The sequence below is a fragment of the Sus scrofa genome, chromosome 9 (genome assembly GCF_000003025.6).
Source record: "Sus scrofa isolate TJ Tabasco breed Duroc chromosome 9, Sscrofa11.1, whole genome shotgun sequence".
Taxonomy (NCBI): Eukaryota; Metazoa; Chordata; class Mammalia; order Artiodactyla; family Suidae; genus Sus; species Sus scrofa.
The window spans coordinates 124691263-124708762 of NC_010451.4; the positions used below are offsets into that span (position 1 = coordinate 124691263).

The window sequence follows — 17500 nt, forward strand, 5'->3', positions numbered from 1 at the left end:
CTATGAGACTACATTAATTTCCTATTTAGTTTGTTCTAGAATGTGCTGTCACATCTAATAACCCAATAACATCAAGAATATTTACAAATACGGGACAAACTATCTAAGTTTCTAATGTGTAGAATTTTTCTGAGACTCGAAAAGACGCTAGTAGAGTTAAGCAAAGCAGAGCAGTACTTGGGTACATATCCCTAGTAAGCCTTGAAGTAACAAACATATGTCTGGAGTTTCTTTATTTTTCACCCATATCACATTTTAACTTGGATTGAAAATGGAAGTGGTGGAGTTCCCATCGCGGCACAGCGGTTAACGAATCCGACTAGGAACCATGAGGCTGCGGGTTCGATCCCTGGCCTTGCTCAGTGGGTTAAGAATCCGGCATTGCTGTGAGCTGTGCCGTAGGTCGCAGACGTGGCTTGGATCCTGCGTTGCTGTGGCTCTGGCGTAGGTTGGCAGCTACAGACCCCTAGCCTGGGAACCTCCATATGCCGCAGGAGCAGCCCAAGAAATGGCAAAAAGACAGAAAAAAAAAAAAAAAAGAAAATGGAAGTGGTAAAATAACAGAGGCAGGGAAACAAGGAAGGTGTGCGTATGTGTTTAAGCAGGTGTGTGTACATGGGGTTTCCTATGGTTGTGAAGAAGAGATTTATGACAATGTTCAGTGTCACATTTTCTGTGTTCAAAAACAGCAGTCTGCCCTACAGAAATTCAGCAAGCGTAGACTGTAAAATAGCAAAAGATTTTTTTTTCTTTTAGTTGGGTGTTTTAAGAAAAAAACAGCGCTTCTGGGTAATAGAACAGATTCTGACATGAAATACATTGATTTTACACTACAGACCCCAAGATGGTTTCAAAAGCACTGTGCTTGAAGTAGTAAAGAGATTCGTGAACACTAAGGACTTTGGAGACTACAGAGTATGAGAGGCTAAGGGTTTTGTTGTTGTTTTGTGTTTTTCTTTTCTGGCCACCTGGCAGCACATGGAGTTCCCAGGGCAGGGATCTGAGCCCCAGTTGTGATCTACGCAGCTGTGCAGCACTGGATCCTTTAACCTGTTGTGCTGGGCCAGGGATCAAACCTGCGTCCTGGTGTTTCAGAGACACTGCCAATCCCATTGCCCCACAGCAGGAACTCCCAAGAGGCTAAGGTTTTAATTTTCTTTTTTAAGAGCCTTCAGTCTTTGTTACGAGCATTTCTTCTTGTCTTCTCTAGGGTCTGCATCCATTAAATGAGCAGATATGATTTTAAGTTCTGGTTCTTTCCCAGAGGTCTTTTCTTACTGGGAGTTGAGAGAAATTCTTGAAGATTAATAAGCTTTCCCTTATTAATATTAGGAGAGTCGAGAAAGACAGAGAGTGAGCTCTGACTACTACTATTCTCTGTCACCTCACTATTCCCCAAACCAGAAGTTTCTTCTCTTAAATCTTGGATTGTAAAGCTCCCTGACTGTTCTGGAGGCTCAGTGACTCCTTAGAAATGAATGAAGAAATATACACTCAGTGAACTGTTTGAGAAAGGCGGCTGACCCTTGATCTAAGAAATCTTGAGCAACAGGAGACCTGAGTTTAATCTTCAATTTGTATCTGACTCACTATTTGAAGAAAAGAAATTACTCACTTGATTGAATGACTTAGCTCCAGGTCTGAGGAGTAGTACTGAAGAGAACATGGGTCAGCTTCATACACATTGTGTCCTTGAGTACTGCAATTGATAAATGATAAGTCGTTCTCATCAAAACAGAAACACACTTAAGTTCCTAATTGCACACGTGATTTGGAAACAATCAGAATGTGTAGGTTAAATATTAAAATAAATTAGTGCTTGTTAAGGTTTCATGGAACAGGTGTGATGTCTATTATTATAAAAAGGGAGGAGGCTTGCTATGCATTAAGTGTCAGGTTATTGAAACTCTGGGTAAATTTGGTAGGAATGTCAAGAACAGCTTCTCAGCGGAGTTCATGCTGTGGATCAGTGGTAATGAACCCAACTAGTATCCACAAGGATGTGGGTTTGATCCCTGGTCTTGCTCAGTGGGTTAAGGATTCTGTGTTGCTATGGCCGTGGTATAGGCAAGCAGCTGCAGCTCCAATTCAACCCCTAGCCTGGGAACTTCCACATGCCATGGGTATGGCCCTAAAAAAAAAAAAAAAAAAAAAGAGTGAATACATCGGGATAAGACAATACCTCACTTGAAACAACACAAACTTAAAATAAATTTGATAACTGATGATTCAAAAGAAGAAGAGGAATAGCTTCTCAGCAAGTACCCTGGTCTCTCGTTGAAAGCTGGCTACTCAGGCAGAAATGTTGTTATATTAGGCTGTTTTCTGTGTTAAAAGCATCTTTTAAAAATTTCAACTCTCTAGAATCTGACTCACAGTGCCCTATCATTATTGTATTCTGTAATCAGTCATGAATAAAGAAATCTATCTTATAGCACTGAATGAGAATAAATTTGTGTGTCAGGTCTATGCATATTTCAGACAAACAAGATAGACTGCCATTTAAAAAAATAATGTTATGCTGTAGTAGTTTGAAATTATTAGTTTTAACTTGATATAAGAGCAAGAGGGCAAAAAATAAATCAACATTTATCAAGTGCCAGGGTTGTATGTCAGGCATGCATATATTCAGTCACTTATATCATCACAGGAAGTTCACAGGAAGCCTGTAATAGGTAACTTTTCCACTTTGGTCAAGTAAGAAACTCAAGTTCAGAGACTGAGATGACAGAGTTGGGATGCACACTCAGGTCTGCTAGCTTGTAATCGTTCCATAAAATCATTTAGGCATAAATTGAAAAACTTAAGATCAGATAGGATTAAACGAAATGAAACAGCTTCTCATATATAATTTCTTTTGGTGGAGGTGTAATCTATATCTGCAGGGGAAAAAAATGAACAATACTGTAGACAGATGCTTACATTCTACAAATCTATTGATGGGGGCCAGTAGAAAGACCTGAGATTGTAAAATATGAATTAAGCAGTATGCAAATTTGGGTCATAATTTTTCTGTGTCCTATTGATTTTTAAAAGTTATTTTCAAGATGGGCATCACTGTTTTATAATCTATAAAATGCAGATGTTACTATTCTATCTAGTTTGCAGGGACACTAAAGGTATTGAAGAATCTTATAAGATTCTTAGGAAAACTGCTATATAATACAGAGATTTATTTCTATGTTTCACCTTCATCTGCATACCTAAAGCACTCTATTCTTACCTTAATTGCCACACCCTTCATACTGGATCCTAATCAATTCTTTATTCTCTGGCATCTCTGCCAAAAGGTGCATTCCTCCAAGACAGGGACCATGTCTCCTCCATGGTGGTATGTGTAGTAACCTGGACAGTGACTGAAACACAATGAGTGCTCAGTAAATGTCTATTGAATAACACTAAACAATAAAAGGATTCATTTTTCTGATCCCAGTTTCTTTATTTCCAAAATGAAAAGACAGTAATATTTTCCTATATTGCTTGTCAGTAATCTCATGATTTGTGCTCATATACTGTTGACAGGAGATAAAAGCCTGATATAAAGGATGTTATGACTGCCAAGGGGGTGATTATTTTACATAACATAAAATTTTTATTCTGGCTAAGATCTTTTTAAAAATATAACCAGTACAGAAGTTTCTGTTGTGGCTCAGCATTAATGAACCCGACTAGTATCCATGAGGACTTGGGTTTGATCCCTGGCCTCACTCAAGTGGGTTAAGGATCCAGCGTTGCTGTGAGACGTGGTGTAGGTCACAGATGCAGCCTGGATCCCTCATTGCTGTGGTGTAGGCCGGCAGCTGCAGCTCTGATTCAACCCCTAGCCTGGGAACTTCCATGTGCCACAGGTGAGACCCTAAAAAAAAGAAAAAAAAAATCTAACCAATAAATTTCAGGAAGGAAATGCAGGGTATTTTAGGTAGTTTTAGATAGCATTAATCTCCATCCTTGGGCTCACAGGTTTAAAGGAAAAGCTGGACCCTAACCAGAGATGAGAACAACCTTTCACTAGGTGGCTCTCTTTCCTCTGAGTGGGTGGCAGGGATAAGGAGGCATTGTACAGCTGCAATCAATGCGTGTCACACTGCATCACAGAAGGTGCTTGAAGCACTCCGGGCAGAGTTCAGTTTCTATTTCATTAATTATAATGTCCTTGGGATTTATTTCAAAGTATCTGGTATTTTCATTTCCTCCAAATTTACACATAGACAGACATCGGTCGGGCCTTTTAACAGGTGCAGTTTCAGGGAAGGATCAGGAAAGCGCCTTCTCACCTAGCACAAAAGACAGCAGAAATCAGGTACCTCAACCAAACCGAAACCAAAATGGCCCTTTAAAAATTCCGATTTCAACTATTCAATGAGAGCTGTATTCCTGGAGAGGTTTATATGATTACATAGCCTAAAGTACTTTGGGATAGCTATTTAAATGACTCCACAATACAAATCGAAAAAATGTCAAATAATCCTTTCAAACCATTAGATGACCACTTCTCCAGCTACATCTTGGACACTCTATTATCATTGATCCCATTCTTTAGTCTGCCTTTTGGAGACAAAACACACATAATAATCATTCAAAACCATTTGTTCAAAGAATGAAAATCCTTTTCCTAGAAGCCTGTCATTGGAACTTTGCACCAGTATCTAAGTTTTTCTTGATACTATTTTACCCAACGCCTCCTCTCCAACCCAAAAGATACAAAATGACAAAATCCTAAAATACCCTGAGAGAACCGGAAGTTTGTAGAGGAGAAAGGAACTTGGAGGTCGGCTTTTGATCATTAAGGGGGACCCCCACTGGGGAATCATCCTCTGAGAGAGAGGGCTGTCATCAGCGTCTCACCACATCCCCAGCTCTAAAGACCACTTGTTAGCCTTCCAGGATGTGTTTCCACTTTCACTCTGGCCTCCTTGCGGCAGGAGGTGGCTCGGGAAGGCCACGAGGGGAACTCTGAGAAGATTCGGTCACCGAGGCTGTGTGTGGGGTGGGGTTTGGGGGATTTCTGTAAGGGGTCGACCCGCCGGGGAAAGTCGGACGTCTCTGTCGGCAGAAGAGGGATCTCGGCAGTCGTGTGCCGTTCTCCTCCCTCAGGGACCCCGTCCAGGCGGGATCCCGCCTCCCAGAGCCCGAGGCAGTTGTGGGGAAACCCCTCGCCCGCCTAGCTGCCAAGCGCCACCGTTCCGCCCTACCAGCTCCAGCCCGCCGCCCACCAGCCTGCAGGCTCCGCATCGTCCTCGCAGGCCCGGCCCTCCGCACACCTCGCACGGAGAGGAAAACTATGGAGGTGGTTTCCGCCCGTAGGCGGGTGGAAAAGCCCATGGTGAATGCCTCGGGGTCTCCCCCATCGCTGCGGGAAAGGGAAAGGGAGGAGGAAATGAACTTCACTCCCCAAGAGAACTACCCGTATTCCCAACCTGAGGGGAAGCCTTTGGATGGAAGGGAAGCCAAGGGGGAACCCTGGGCACTTCTCCGGGAATCCACTCGCCAAGGGAGGGTCACTCGGTGCGCACAAATTGGTTACTATGACAATACAACTGCAGCCTTCAGTTGCCTTGGCAGCTGCTTATCCAATCCGATTGGTTTCTTTTCTTCCCTGGGGCTCCACCCTATCCCCTCCAACAGTCTCCCAGCGTGAAGGGGGAGGGGCCGCAGAAAAAAAGGAGGGGGGTCCTTTAGCGTCACTCTAGGGCTCGAGGGCAGATCAGAAACGAGGGACTGGCGGCCGGAACTGTACGAGGAAGGGGAGGCGTTTCCGGTACGGAAGAGTGGAGGGGTGGAAAAAGGAAGCTAGAAATTGGGTGGAGTGGAAAGACGGGGGAAGACTTTCAGTGTAACTCCCAGTTGATTTGGGCTCAATGTTCCCGGTGAGGGTGGGGTTGCCCCCTCGCGCGGGAGGAGAGGGGTGGATTGGCCGGAAGCCGCCGAGCGTCTCCAGCGGGCTACTCAGCAGCCGCGCAGGTGCAGCCGAGCTAACAGATCCCAAGAGGGAGCGCTACCGAAAGGCGGAAATCGCCAGGAGGGACCGGCGCCGCTGAAATCTCGCGAGAGAGACCCCCACACTTCCTTCCTCTACTTCTCCCTCCTCTTTCCCCCGCCCCCATCCCTCCTCCCTCCCCCTCCCCCTCCCGGGTCGGAGTGTCCCTGCGCCCCACGGGCCGGAGCAGCAGCGAGAGCAGCTTTCCCCGCTCCCTCCCCCTCGCCTCACTCACCCCCACCCCCCCGCCGAGCGAGGAGGAGCCGGAGGAGAGGAAGATGGCGGCGGCCGCCAGCACCCGCGGTGCCGCGGGGCCGCTCCGAGGAGCCTGAGAGACCCACAGAGGCTTCGCGGGAAGACGCGGGCGGCGGAGGATGAGCCTGCAGAGCGCGCAGTATCTCCGGTGAGTGCCGAGGACGGCCCGTACGTAGAGGGGAGCGGACCGAAGGTTCGGGCATGGAGCAACAGACACAGAGGTGGTATGTCCGGGGTGGCGGGGGAGTTGCTGTGTCCTCTCGTTCTCCGACGGAGAGGCGGGGGCTGCGAGAGGCTCTGCGGGAGGGGGCGGAGCGGGCACACACATGGGTGCCTAGCCCCCACGGGCCGGCCTGAGTTCCAGCGAAGCCGGCTCCTCTCGGTGCGGGGAGGGAGGTTAGGAAAGCGTGAGAACGTGTGTGTGCGCGCGCCCCGGGTCGCGGGCTCGCAGGCGAGGGGTGGGGAGAGGCGCTCCCAGAGGCGGCCGCGACCCCGAGTGAAGGTGGGTGTGGAGGAGTCTGATGCGGGTGGCGGAGAAACCTGGTGTGGTGTGGGATTGGCTAGAGCGATGCATGGGGAGAAGACGAGGTGGAAGTCTGCACACCTGGGGTGAGTAGGGGGCTGGGAAGGAAGGACTAGTGGAGCGAGAGACCGCAGGAAGCTGGAGTTTGTTCTTCATTCTGGGGTTGGAAATACGGAGGAATAATGTCATCTGTAGTTAGTTGGCGGGTGGGGGGTTGGAGGCGTAAAGAAGGGGAATGGATGAGGAAGTGAGGAAAGAGGGAGGTACTGTGGACGGGGTTGGGTTCCCCCAAAGAACCTGGGTTAGAATCAGTGCATTTGGAAGGTACCATTCTAAGTGTCGTGTGGCTTAAGAGTGGTGTTAAGCACTTGTATGTGGGGGGGTAGTGTGACACATGGGTATAGAGTGTGAGAGTATGTGTATCTGGGGAGGATTAAGGGGGGCGATTGATGCATATTGTAGGTGGAAGAAGATGCAGACACAGTGGAACCAAGTGCATGATGGCGAGAGCATATTGAACAGAAAGACACCAGCTATTGTGCAGCTAAGAAGGTTCCATGGAAGCAGACTAAGAGCTTGGAGGTGGGGGTAGAGGTAAACGAGGGTCAAAATCCTGATGGCAGGGAAAAATAAAAAGATTGTTGGAACCTGAGGTTAATTAAGGAGTTGCCACTGCTTAGAAGGGGGAAGGAAGGCCTTGAAACGGGTCCTTTTTGGCTTTAACAGAACTAAAAGGGCTCACTTATGGGAAAATGCTTTAAAAAGTGGTTTCACACCTTGTGGAGGAGGGAATTGGATGGGGTAGAAGTCTGAAATGAGCCCAAAGTCACTTAAGCTGTTTAGTGAAGTGAAAATGGATCCTTGCATGTGTGTTGGAAGGAAGGTATGTAGTTAAGTGATACATGAGGGTAGCTATTCTACTTTTGAAAGTAGTAATAGTTTTATTAAGCAGAGTGTGCAAAGGAGGAAATGAGATCTTTCAATTATTGTTGAATCCCCAAGTTTAACGGGTACAGGATCCATAATACAACATATATGCCCAATAGCAGGTAGTTGGAATAATACCTATACATTGAGGTCCATTCTTCTCCTTTATTATCTCTTGATTGTTTAACATGTCACATAAACTAATATATACAACTGTGACAAAGATGTATAATAGATGCTGTAGAAGGGAATATGGAAAACTATTAGGATGGTCCTTAATTTTAAGGAATTTCCAGACAAGTGTGTATTAGGTGAGTAAAATATGGTAAAGATCATAAAAGATGCCAAGTGTTGTAAGAGTCCAAAGGCAGGAGATTACCTGAGCAATTGGGGTGGATCAGGAAAAGCTTCCTTTGTTTATTTGCTCATTCATACACATGATTCATCAGTCGTTTTGTCGATCACCTATATGGGAGGCATTGTACTGACTACTGAGAATAGAAAAATAAGAACTTCATCCTCCTCTTAGAGAATTTAAAGTTTGTTAGGCTTCAGGAATAAAATGACACTTAAGGGGACCTTAAGGATAAACAGTATTCTGACAAGTGTGGATTGAGAAGGAGGAATCCAAAAGGAAAGAAACCGAGTAGAGATCCATAGAAAGGGGGGTGGGGGCCAGGGCAGGTGTTCAGTCGAGTTAATCAAGACCTTAAGATGATGTAGCTGGAAAAGAGCTTCATAGATTACCAAGTTTGAACTCTTCTTTTTACAGATAAAGTATAGCCCAAAGAAGTTAAAAATTGTTGAGGATCATATGTTGGTATGTGGAAACTCTAACTCAGATGTAGGGCTTCTAACTCCAGATTTGCTATACTGTGTGTGACATGTCAGAATCCATCCATTCTTGCCACAAGTATGTCTTGGGAACTTACTATATTCTAGGCACCGTGGATTCGGTGGTGAACAAAAGAGTGAACATAGGAAGGCATGGTCTAATAGAAGGATGTAACCAATAACCGTATGAACAGATAAATATGTTTACCAGGTGGTGACAAGTACTAGGAAGAAAAATAAAGCAAGACAGGGTTGTGCTGTTTTATATACACAGGGGGACCAGAGAAAGCCTATTTGATTAGCCGTCCATACTTGAGAATGTCTTGAATAATATGATTTGTAGTTTATAGTTAAAATGGGTGGACAGTGGAGAATTCGAGATGATGTTTAGAAGAGAATTCACATGTTCATAGCTATGTATTAGGAAGATGAATCTGTGTAGTGGGCAGTTAAGGGCCAGAAATAAAGTGGTGGCAGTGAGACTAAAAAGGTGTGATGAGAAGCAGATTGGGAGAGTGGTGGTGATTTTAATGGGAGGATCAGTTGTCTTTGAGAGGCTCCTGTGTTAACGTATCTTGTATTTTTTAACTTAGCCTGGTAGGAGAGACGTAGGTTATAGAATCAGTAGTAGACAGCTTGAGATGAATTTGGTTCTTTGGAGAAGGGAGGAAAGAATTATAATGAACACGATGTTTAAATAGCCTATATTTTCCAGCTAAAGTTGAGCAGGTAAAGCTGAATAGGCGTAGGACCTGTAATCCCTTAAAAATTCCTAAGAGGCAGTCTTTTTTCAATCTTGCTCATCTATCCTAAGTAAATAAAGCAGGTCTTAGGGCTAATACTAGTCTGGGACGGAGATTGGAAGAGGTAATAAAGGCTTGCAGAAGCCAGAATTTCCATTTTCCCCTTCTTTGGATAATCATTCCATTTAAAGTGTACTGGGCATAACTGGTGGTTACTACTGGGAATAGAGAGGGGAGGGCAGTATAGGGCTGGGAGGATGGGAGGTACAAACTACGGGATGTAAGACAGGCTGAAGGATGTATTGTTCGACACAAGGAATGTAGCCAATATCTTGTAATAACTGTAAATGGAAACTAACCTTTAAATTGTATGAAAAATTAAAAATAAATCTGGGAGAGACTAGAGAATGTCTTCGGGGAAGCATTATGTTCATTTTCTTTTCTTTGATGAAAATGGAACCATTGGTTTTTATAGACATTTGTGGAGGATGATGTTGAGTATTGCTGAGTGTGGTTGTGGGTATAGCAATTATTTTCTGTGACCTTCACTTTAGGAAGAGTTTTGTTGCCTGCCTTTCTGAGTGTGTAAGACCATGACTGGGTAATTTTTAGACTGCACGGCTACAGTCTTCCTTCATGTAGATGAAAATTAGTCTTAGCTGAATTAATTTGTTAGCGAAAATGAGCTGGGGTGTCTGGTGTTGAAATGGTGGGGTGATGGCAGACCAGGGAGTAAGATGGCAGTTTCAAAAGAGTCAGAAATGAGGATATGAAGTAAGAAGCATCAGTAAGACAAAGAGAGGAATTCAGCATCAAGGGGATGCAGTAGTCTTGAGTTGTGGATGAGGAGGGTGGGAGAAGGGTGAGAACAGACCAGAGAGGAGACAGTAGGTGAGGTATAATATTGTGCTTTAAAAGCATTCAAAAGGATAGAAATATGGAAATTAATATGTCAGAGTTGAAAAAACAGGGGTAATGGAAATATTCAAGTACCACTTAGGGAAGACATCATTGAAGTTGTTTTGGAAGATGAGAAAACAATAATATAAATAATCATAGCCATCGAAAATACCGGTCAGAACAAATCTGGTTATAAAAGATGGCACTGGTGCCACTGAATGACATCTGCCATGGTTGCGGAAGGCAACTGTTCACACTTTCTTCAACTTTGCTTTCTTCAGTTTTCTCTTTTTGTCTTTTTATTGTATCGTATTTTTTTTTTCCTTTTTATGGCTGTACCTGAGGCATATGGAAGTTGCGGTATAGGTCGAATTGGAGCTGCAGCTGCCGGCCTACACCATAGCTACAGCAACTCCGGATCTGAGCTGCATCTGTAACCTAAGCCACTGAGCGAAGCCTCAGAGACAGCATCAGGTTCTTAACCTGCTGAGCCTCAGCAGGAACTCCTAATTTGTTTTTATGTTAAGGGTTTTTCCGTGGGATCCACTCAAAGTTGATCCTTGGTGTTAGATCACTTTACAGGGAAGGCCTACAAATTGTTTTGTTAGAGTTTTTTTTTGCATGATACCTCCATTGGTGGAGAGGCTGCATTCCAGCAGCAGACTTCTTTGTCAGAAACTTTATTGCCAGAAGAAGAAATAATATAACAGCCACAATGTTTTTTCTGGGACAGCAGAAAAATGGCTGTCATTTAAATTCTAATTAAAATATCCAGTATATTGTGAGTTAAAATGTGTCACTGTAAATCTTGGAACAGAGGGAGACAAAGGGAAGTGGTGAAACTGTATAAATTAGCAAGCAGAGCTTTATTCTAGCCTGGGGAGAGGAACAGAGTAGTGGGAGCATTTGGAAGAAATAGGCGTACCAAATAGGGTGGGCTCCAGGTAATGAAAGCATGCTGGACTGGCTAGTCACTGTCTGTGGAAGTTTCAAGAAACCCTATAGCACAAACATATTAATTCACATGGTCAAGAAGTCTTCCCCTGACCCATCCATCTCCATCCCCACCCCCATGCCCAGGATTTAAAATAGATTTGGTCCCAGAAAGTCAACCATACATGGCTGATTTACCAAACATGGTAAAATAGTTTGGAGAGAAAAAAAAATGACCCTCTCTTGAGGCTTATAGGTCTATTTTTTTGTTAAGTGTTAATAGCATTTTACCTGCTTGGGTATTAATGGGCCAGATTATTTTAGCAGTTAATTTCCGTTTGCCTTGTGGTTTCAGTTGGATTCAAAATGTATACTTCCTGTCCTAGCCTATGTTTCTGATAGCTGCTGTATTTTACCTTCATGGTAGATGAAACACTTGCTGAGTTTTTGTTTTGTTTTTTAAGATGTTATAATCAGATCTGGACCTGCTAGTGTCGTAAGTTTGTCATGAAGCAATTTTTGGGGTGGAAGGGAGTTCAAACCTGAAAAGGGCTAGTTTGTTTTATAGGGAGAAACACTGTTTGCAGCTGCCAGCTACATCTCTAACCATGAGTAACCTTTTAGGTTTTTGTTAACGGTAGCATGGATGAGTACCCAAAAGTTTAGGTGTGTTTATTTAACCCATTGATCTTTTTCATAGAATAGACTATTAAGCACATGTCTTTTGGATAGTGGAATATTCATCTGTATGTGGGTATTTTGGCATATATTTATCACTTATTGCTGTTTAAGTTTTATAATCAAGCTCTAAGTTATAACTAAGAAGATCTGATCAGCAGTTATAGGAAAATACAGGGTGATATTTTGGCAAACATGTCACATGGTAAGTGAGAACTTGTAACCAACTCCTTTCTTGCTAACATGTAAGTGGAGCTGCTTAGGCAGGTTGTTTTCACCTTCCCTGAGACCCAATTTTTAAGTCAGTGGGAAGAGTAGGGGACTTAATTTTTAAGAAAACTTTAGGAGTCTCAGGTAAACTGGGTAACAGTTTTGTTCTGGACTTTTTTTCTTCACTTCTTCATTTAGAGCAGGGTTTGTGCTAGATATTTCCTTGTTGTGGAAAGCAGTCTTGTGCATCAAAGGATGTTTAGCAGCAACCCTGGCCTCTACTCACTAGGTGCCAGTATCATTCTTCCCCATTGTGACAACCAAAAATGTTTCTACATGTTGCTAAAAGTTCCTTGTGTGTGCTTATTCACTTACCTTCTTTTTCTTATTTTCTCCTCTTTCAAGCCGCAAAGTATTCTTAAGCCTTCTCTTAGCAGTTCTTTCTTAGGTAGTAATAGGCTAGTTACTGTGTTTAGACTTTACCCAAAAAAACCTGTACATGTTTTAAATGCATTTTTTAAAAAATTGTGTTTTATTTTACTGGCAGTTATTGAATGCTTATGTCCAGAGCACAATTATAGGGGCTTTGCCTATGGGAAACTCAAAGATACTAGAGAAAGACATTTGAATAACTGTAATAGTTGATGAACTGCTAAGTGCTGTGATAGAGAAACTGGTACTGTGTAAGTGTAGGGAAAAAGAACTTATTTCAGCAGAGTTGGAGGTAGTATGAGGAAGGTATCTTGGAGATGAGATTCTACCTGGGTTTTGAAATACAAATGGGACTTTAAAAAGTGGATATTGAGTAAATTGCCATTTCAGGCAAAAAGAACATCTCATGGAAAATTTTATTTACTCCCATTTTAATATATGACATTAGAATTTTGGTCAGGCCTTTCTAAGATTTTCTTAGATAAAATAGGTTATAGACAGAGAAGCAGAGATTGCGAAATGACGGTTCTGAAGACTTGACGGCTGTTATGTGTCTCAGAAAGGGAAAAGCAGTTTGGTTAGTAGAGTCCTGCAGAATCCCTTCCCTTGCCTCTGCTCTTGATTACGTATTATTCCTCCAGAACTTATTTCAGATGTGCTTTTTTTCTTTGTCTTTTTAATTATTCCCTTTACTAGTCTTCTCTTTTGTGGACCAGACTCAGTTTTCTCTTAAAAATCCTTTCTTGTTCCTGTTTTCTCTTTAAGCTCTGTCCTTCCTTACCTTTCTTTTATGGCTAACAATTTCAAGTTTGCCCTATACTGTGTTTTTCCTTCTATTATCTGCTTTTCCTTAATCCCTTGTAATCTAGCTACTTTTCCTTAGCTCCCTATTAGAATTAATATTTCCAAGGATGCCAAAGACCTGATGGCCTGATTCATCCATATATTGTTTTCTTTTCTGTATCGCACTCAGGCTTTTGCTTTCCTTTCTCTAGGTCTTTTTGTATCTATCTCATATCCATCCATACATCCAGTCAGTAAACATTCAGTTTGGTGCAAGATATATCCCAATATATATCATTTGTTCCTGGGGATAAAATGAGAATATTCTCTCAAATAGTTTAACCAGGGCCACGAGTTAAGTACATAATTGCCACATAGTTCATAGCTGCTATGATGTACACACAAGGGACTTTGGGAACTTTTTGAACTCTGTTGTTTTTAGCACCAAGATTCTGATTACCCTGATTTTTTTTTTTTTTTTTTTCTCCTATCCCCTCAGCATGCAGAAGTTCCTGGGCGAGGGATCAAACCTGTGCCATAGCAGTGACCACTCTGGATCCTTACCCTGCTGAGCCACAAGGGAATACCTACCCTGCCTTTTATTTTATTTTTCTGGTCCATCTCACTCCACTTATGGCATAAAGAAAGGCATAGTCCTATTACTTTGTTTTCTTTCAACATTTCTTTTCCTCAGAAATCACAGGACTTTTGCTATCACTTCATCATCATCATTTAAAATCTGTCAAGCACCTACTTAGTATAAATCATTGTGCTGAGTCCTGTGGAGACAAATTGGTAAAAGATATACCTGCCATTCATAGAGTTTATAAACTAGTTAATGAAATAGACATAAACAAATAATACATAATAAAGTACAGTTAAGTGTAGTGGTTTAGAATATGGTCTCTGGGACAGAACTGCCTGGATCCAAGTCAGAGCTTACCACTTCCTAGCTGTGTTACACAGGGCAAGCTGCTTAAGTTTTCTGTACCTCAGTTTCCACATCAAAAAAGAGGCTCATAATAGCACCTGTCTCATAGAGTTACCTAAGGTCAAGTGATGAGTTAACATGTAAGTGCTTGGGCTGTTTCTGGCATATAGTAAGCATATAAGTTTTAGCTATGGATAATGCCTAAACATTAGCCACTGGCACTGATTGATCTGATAATTTTGCGCCTCTGCCTTCCTGACAGTTCTAATTTTAGAAGTCTTTCTGTCACAGCAAACTCAGTATCCTTAGAGGTAAACTCTTGCCCTTTTCTTCTCCCTCTGTCCCTCATGTTTTCTCATTTTCCTCATCAGTGTTGCCACTCCCCATCCTCCCATTTGGGTTGAAAACCTTGCAGTCATCCTTGAGTTCTCCCAGTTTTCTTCACCCTCTTCCACATGTACAGCACTTTGGAAATGTTGCCTTCCTATTGCTGCTGCTTTTCGTTTCCAGCACTGTCACTTGCTGTGCAAACTGTTGAAATAGTCTTCACCTCGTACCTTGCCTGCAGTCCTCGCAAGTAGCAGGAAGAGAGCATTGACTTGAGGTTTTGAAGCACTGCCCACTACTTTCTCTATTTTGAACCAATAGTATTTCTGGGTCTTCATTTTTATTTTATTTTATTTTTGTTGTTGTTGTTTTAGGGCTGCACCCACGGCATGTGGAGGTTCCCAGGCTAGGGGTCAAATTGGAGCTGTAGCGGCCGGCCTACACCACAGCTATAGCAATGTGGGATCCAAGCCGTGTCTGTGACCTACACCACAGTTCATGGTAACGCCAGATCCTTAACCCACTGAGCAAGGTCAGGGGTCGAACCTGCGTCCTCATGGATGCTAGTCAGATTTGTTTCTGCTGAGCCATGACGGGAACTCCTGGGTCCTCATTTTTTTATCTTTGAAATGGGACATTGATCTTATAAAGTGGTGGTCAGTATTTTAAAAAACAAAGCAACGAAAGTTGACATACCTTTACCAAATTCTGGTTCTCCATCAGACCCCACCACTTGTTCTCCTGCCAATTAATCATTTTCATTGCTTCTAAATTACTGTTCCTGAAAAGTATTTGCATTTGGCTTTTCCCGGTGTCAGCTCCTTAGTGTAGTAGCATTCTTGGCCTTCTGTAAAATAACCCTCACATCTACCTCTGTTGCATGATATCTCCTTAGCCTTTTGAAGCGAATGAACTCTCCTACCCAGAGTAATCTACCCATTGTCTTCTAAACATAATTTATCCATTCCTGCTTTAATCTCTTTTCCAAGGCCTGTAGGAAGTACCATCCTATACTCTCTTAAGCTTCTCCTTCTTGGTGAAAATTTCTTGTCCACCCTGGTGATTTCTGCATTCGTTGATTTTATGTAGCATTTCCTATCCCTTAGTCATTTGATAATTATAATTTCTTAAATTTGTAATGACCTCTTTTTCATATAAGCGAGTTATTTCTGCAGCCAGACTGAGTATGATAGAGATCATTGTCTCAGCAGTTTTTAAGTGTACAGTGTACAAAATGGGTGTCGAGTAGAGTTTTTATGCTTTTGTTTCATTTTTGCAAAATGTTGGCGGAATACTTACGAACGCCGGTGCAAAGCTCTAAGAATATAAAAGCAAATGAACTGGTTTTAGTTCCTTAGGATAGTGTTCTCCTGGGGGAGACGGATGTTGCTCAGAGATTTCATTATACTGTCAGCCCTCTCTGTCTGTAGGAAAATACTGGGGGGAAGATACACAAAGTTCAAAAAGTAGAAGTTGAATTTACCAGGTATAGGCAACTTATGTACATAGTATATACATTGTATTTTCAGTTATTTATGTAGCATTTACATTGGATTAGGTATTATAGGTAATCTAAAGATTTATATAGTTTACTGGAGGATGGAGAGGATGTATGAAGGCCGTACGCAAATACTATACCATTTTATAAAAGGGAATTGAGGAGTTCCTGTCATGGCTCATTGATATCAAAACCGACTGGTATCCATGGGGATTCAGGTTCAATTTCTGGCCTCACTCATTGAGTTAAGGATCCGACATTGCCATGAACTGTGGTGGAGGTTGCAGACATGGCTCAGATCCCGCCTTGCTGTCTCCGGCCACCGTGTAGGCCGGCAGCTATAGCTCTGATTCAGCTCCTAGCCTGGAAACTTCCATATGCCACAGATGAGGTCCTAAAAAAAAAAAACCTCTGGGGGTCAATCCCCTGCTGATACTGAGGGACAGCTGTATTGTGGTAAATACCAAGTTAAATGTTTTCGAGGGATGCCATGAGTATACTGGAGGAAGTGGAACTTTTACTGCCTGGGAGTTCAGAGAAAGCTGGAGTGGAAGCCATAAGCTCAGTCTTAAAGGATGAGTAGGATTAGTCAGGTAAAGAAAGAAGGGAAGAATGTAGCAGGCAGAGGAACAGAATGAGTAAATGCCTGGGGACAGTGTGTTGGAGGAACTCTTAAGTTTCATTCTGCATTTCCTTTGGGAGTCTAAGGTTCTTTCAATAAACCTGGTCATTAGGTTTATGGGAAAAGTTTATATTTAAATGGCTGATGGTTGTTGTATATGTTTCTACTAGAATATGAAGACACAAAAGAAGTTTATATAATTCCTCCAGTACTTCCAGTTACAGAAAGATTTGTTTCCTTCCCATATTTTATAAAGTAGCCTTGTCTTAAGCAAAAATTATTTATTTGGAACATTACTAAATTGTCACATGGGGAAGAGAGTCTTAGTGAATACATGTAATTCTGAAAATAACTTTGAGATTGATAGGACTTTTTACAGATTTTTTTTTTTTTTTTTTTTTGGCCATACCAGTGGCATATAGAAGTTCCTGAGCCAGGGACCAAACCTATGCCACAGCAGCAACCTGAGCTGCTGCAGTGACCACACTGGGTCCTTATCCCAATGCACCGCAAGGGAACTCCCTATAGAATTCATACCTCTTGAGATCAGACGTGGAGCACAGGTGGAGGTGAGCAAAGGAGCTTTGTAGCATTGGGGGGTGGCGGGGACTGGGATCAGAATATTAATTGAAGTCTCTTTGGATATAACTTTTTCAAATCTGTCATAAAGAAAAAAATTTTGTGGACCTTTTTGATACTATTAACTTTATTTTCATAGTTCTTAATGGCATTTTTCCTTCTGTAATAGCTGTCTTAATTGAGAAGCATGATTCTAAAATCTATTATATATGCTATGTTAATATGTTAAGTTTGTTTCCAGAAAACTCCATGGGTTCACTGACCACACAAGCTGGGTCCTTTTTCTATCCCTCCTCTTCCCAAAGGCTAGTATTTCAGTATTACATTAGTTGGGATACAGTATATCAG

The 17500-nt window shown here is 42.5% G+C and overlaps 2 protein-coding genes across 18 annotated transcripts in view; one reads left to right on the forward strand and one right to left on the reverse strand.

The window, feature by feature from the left end:
- The window catches only part of NMNAT2 (nicotinamide nucleotide adenylyltransferase 2), a 202448-nt gene extending 195799 nt beyond the window's left edge, over positions 1–6649 (reverse strand). Inside the window, exons 1-3 of one of the 5 annotated variants that reach the window (XM_021063806.1) lie at positions 6213–6649; positions 3224–3356; positions 1616–1699 (exon numbers count right to left, since the gene is read on the reverse strand). The gene's annotated coding sequence lies outside the window, so the exon portion shown is untranslated. Of the gene's footprint in view, positions 1–1615; positions 1700–3223; positions 3357–4725; positions 5035–5192; positions 5300–5417; positions 5556–6212 lie in introns of those variants that run through there. The other 4 variants (XM_021063805.1, XM_021063808.1, XM_021063809.1 and 1 more) reach the window with 4 other exon arrangements.
- Positions 5170–17500, forward strand: part of SMG7 (SMG7, nonsense mediated mRNA decay factor) — a 79308-nt gene continuing 66977 nt past the window's right edge. For 2 of the 13 annotated variants that reach the window (XM_005667813.3, XM_021063794.1), the window contains exon 1: positions 6243–6380. Coding sequence is in view for 6 of the 13 variants with exons in the window: in XM_021063792.1 (XP_020919451.1) it covers positions 6352–6380 (29 nt within the window). In the remaining 7 variants the exon portion in view is untranslated. Of the gene's footprint in view, positions 6457–17500 lie in introns of all 13 variants that reach the window. The other 11 variants (XM_021063796.1, XM_021063795.1, XM_021063792.1 and 8 more) reach the window with 10 other exon arrangements.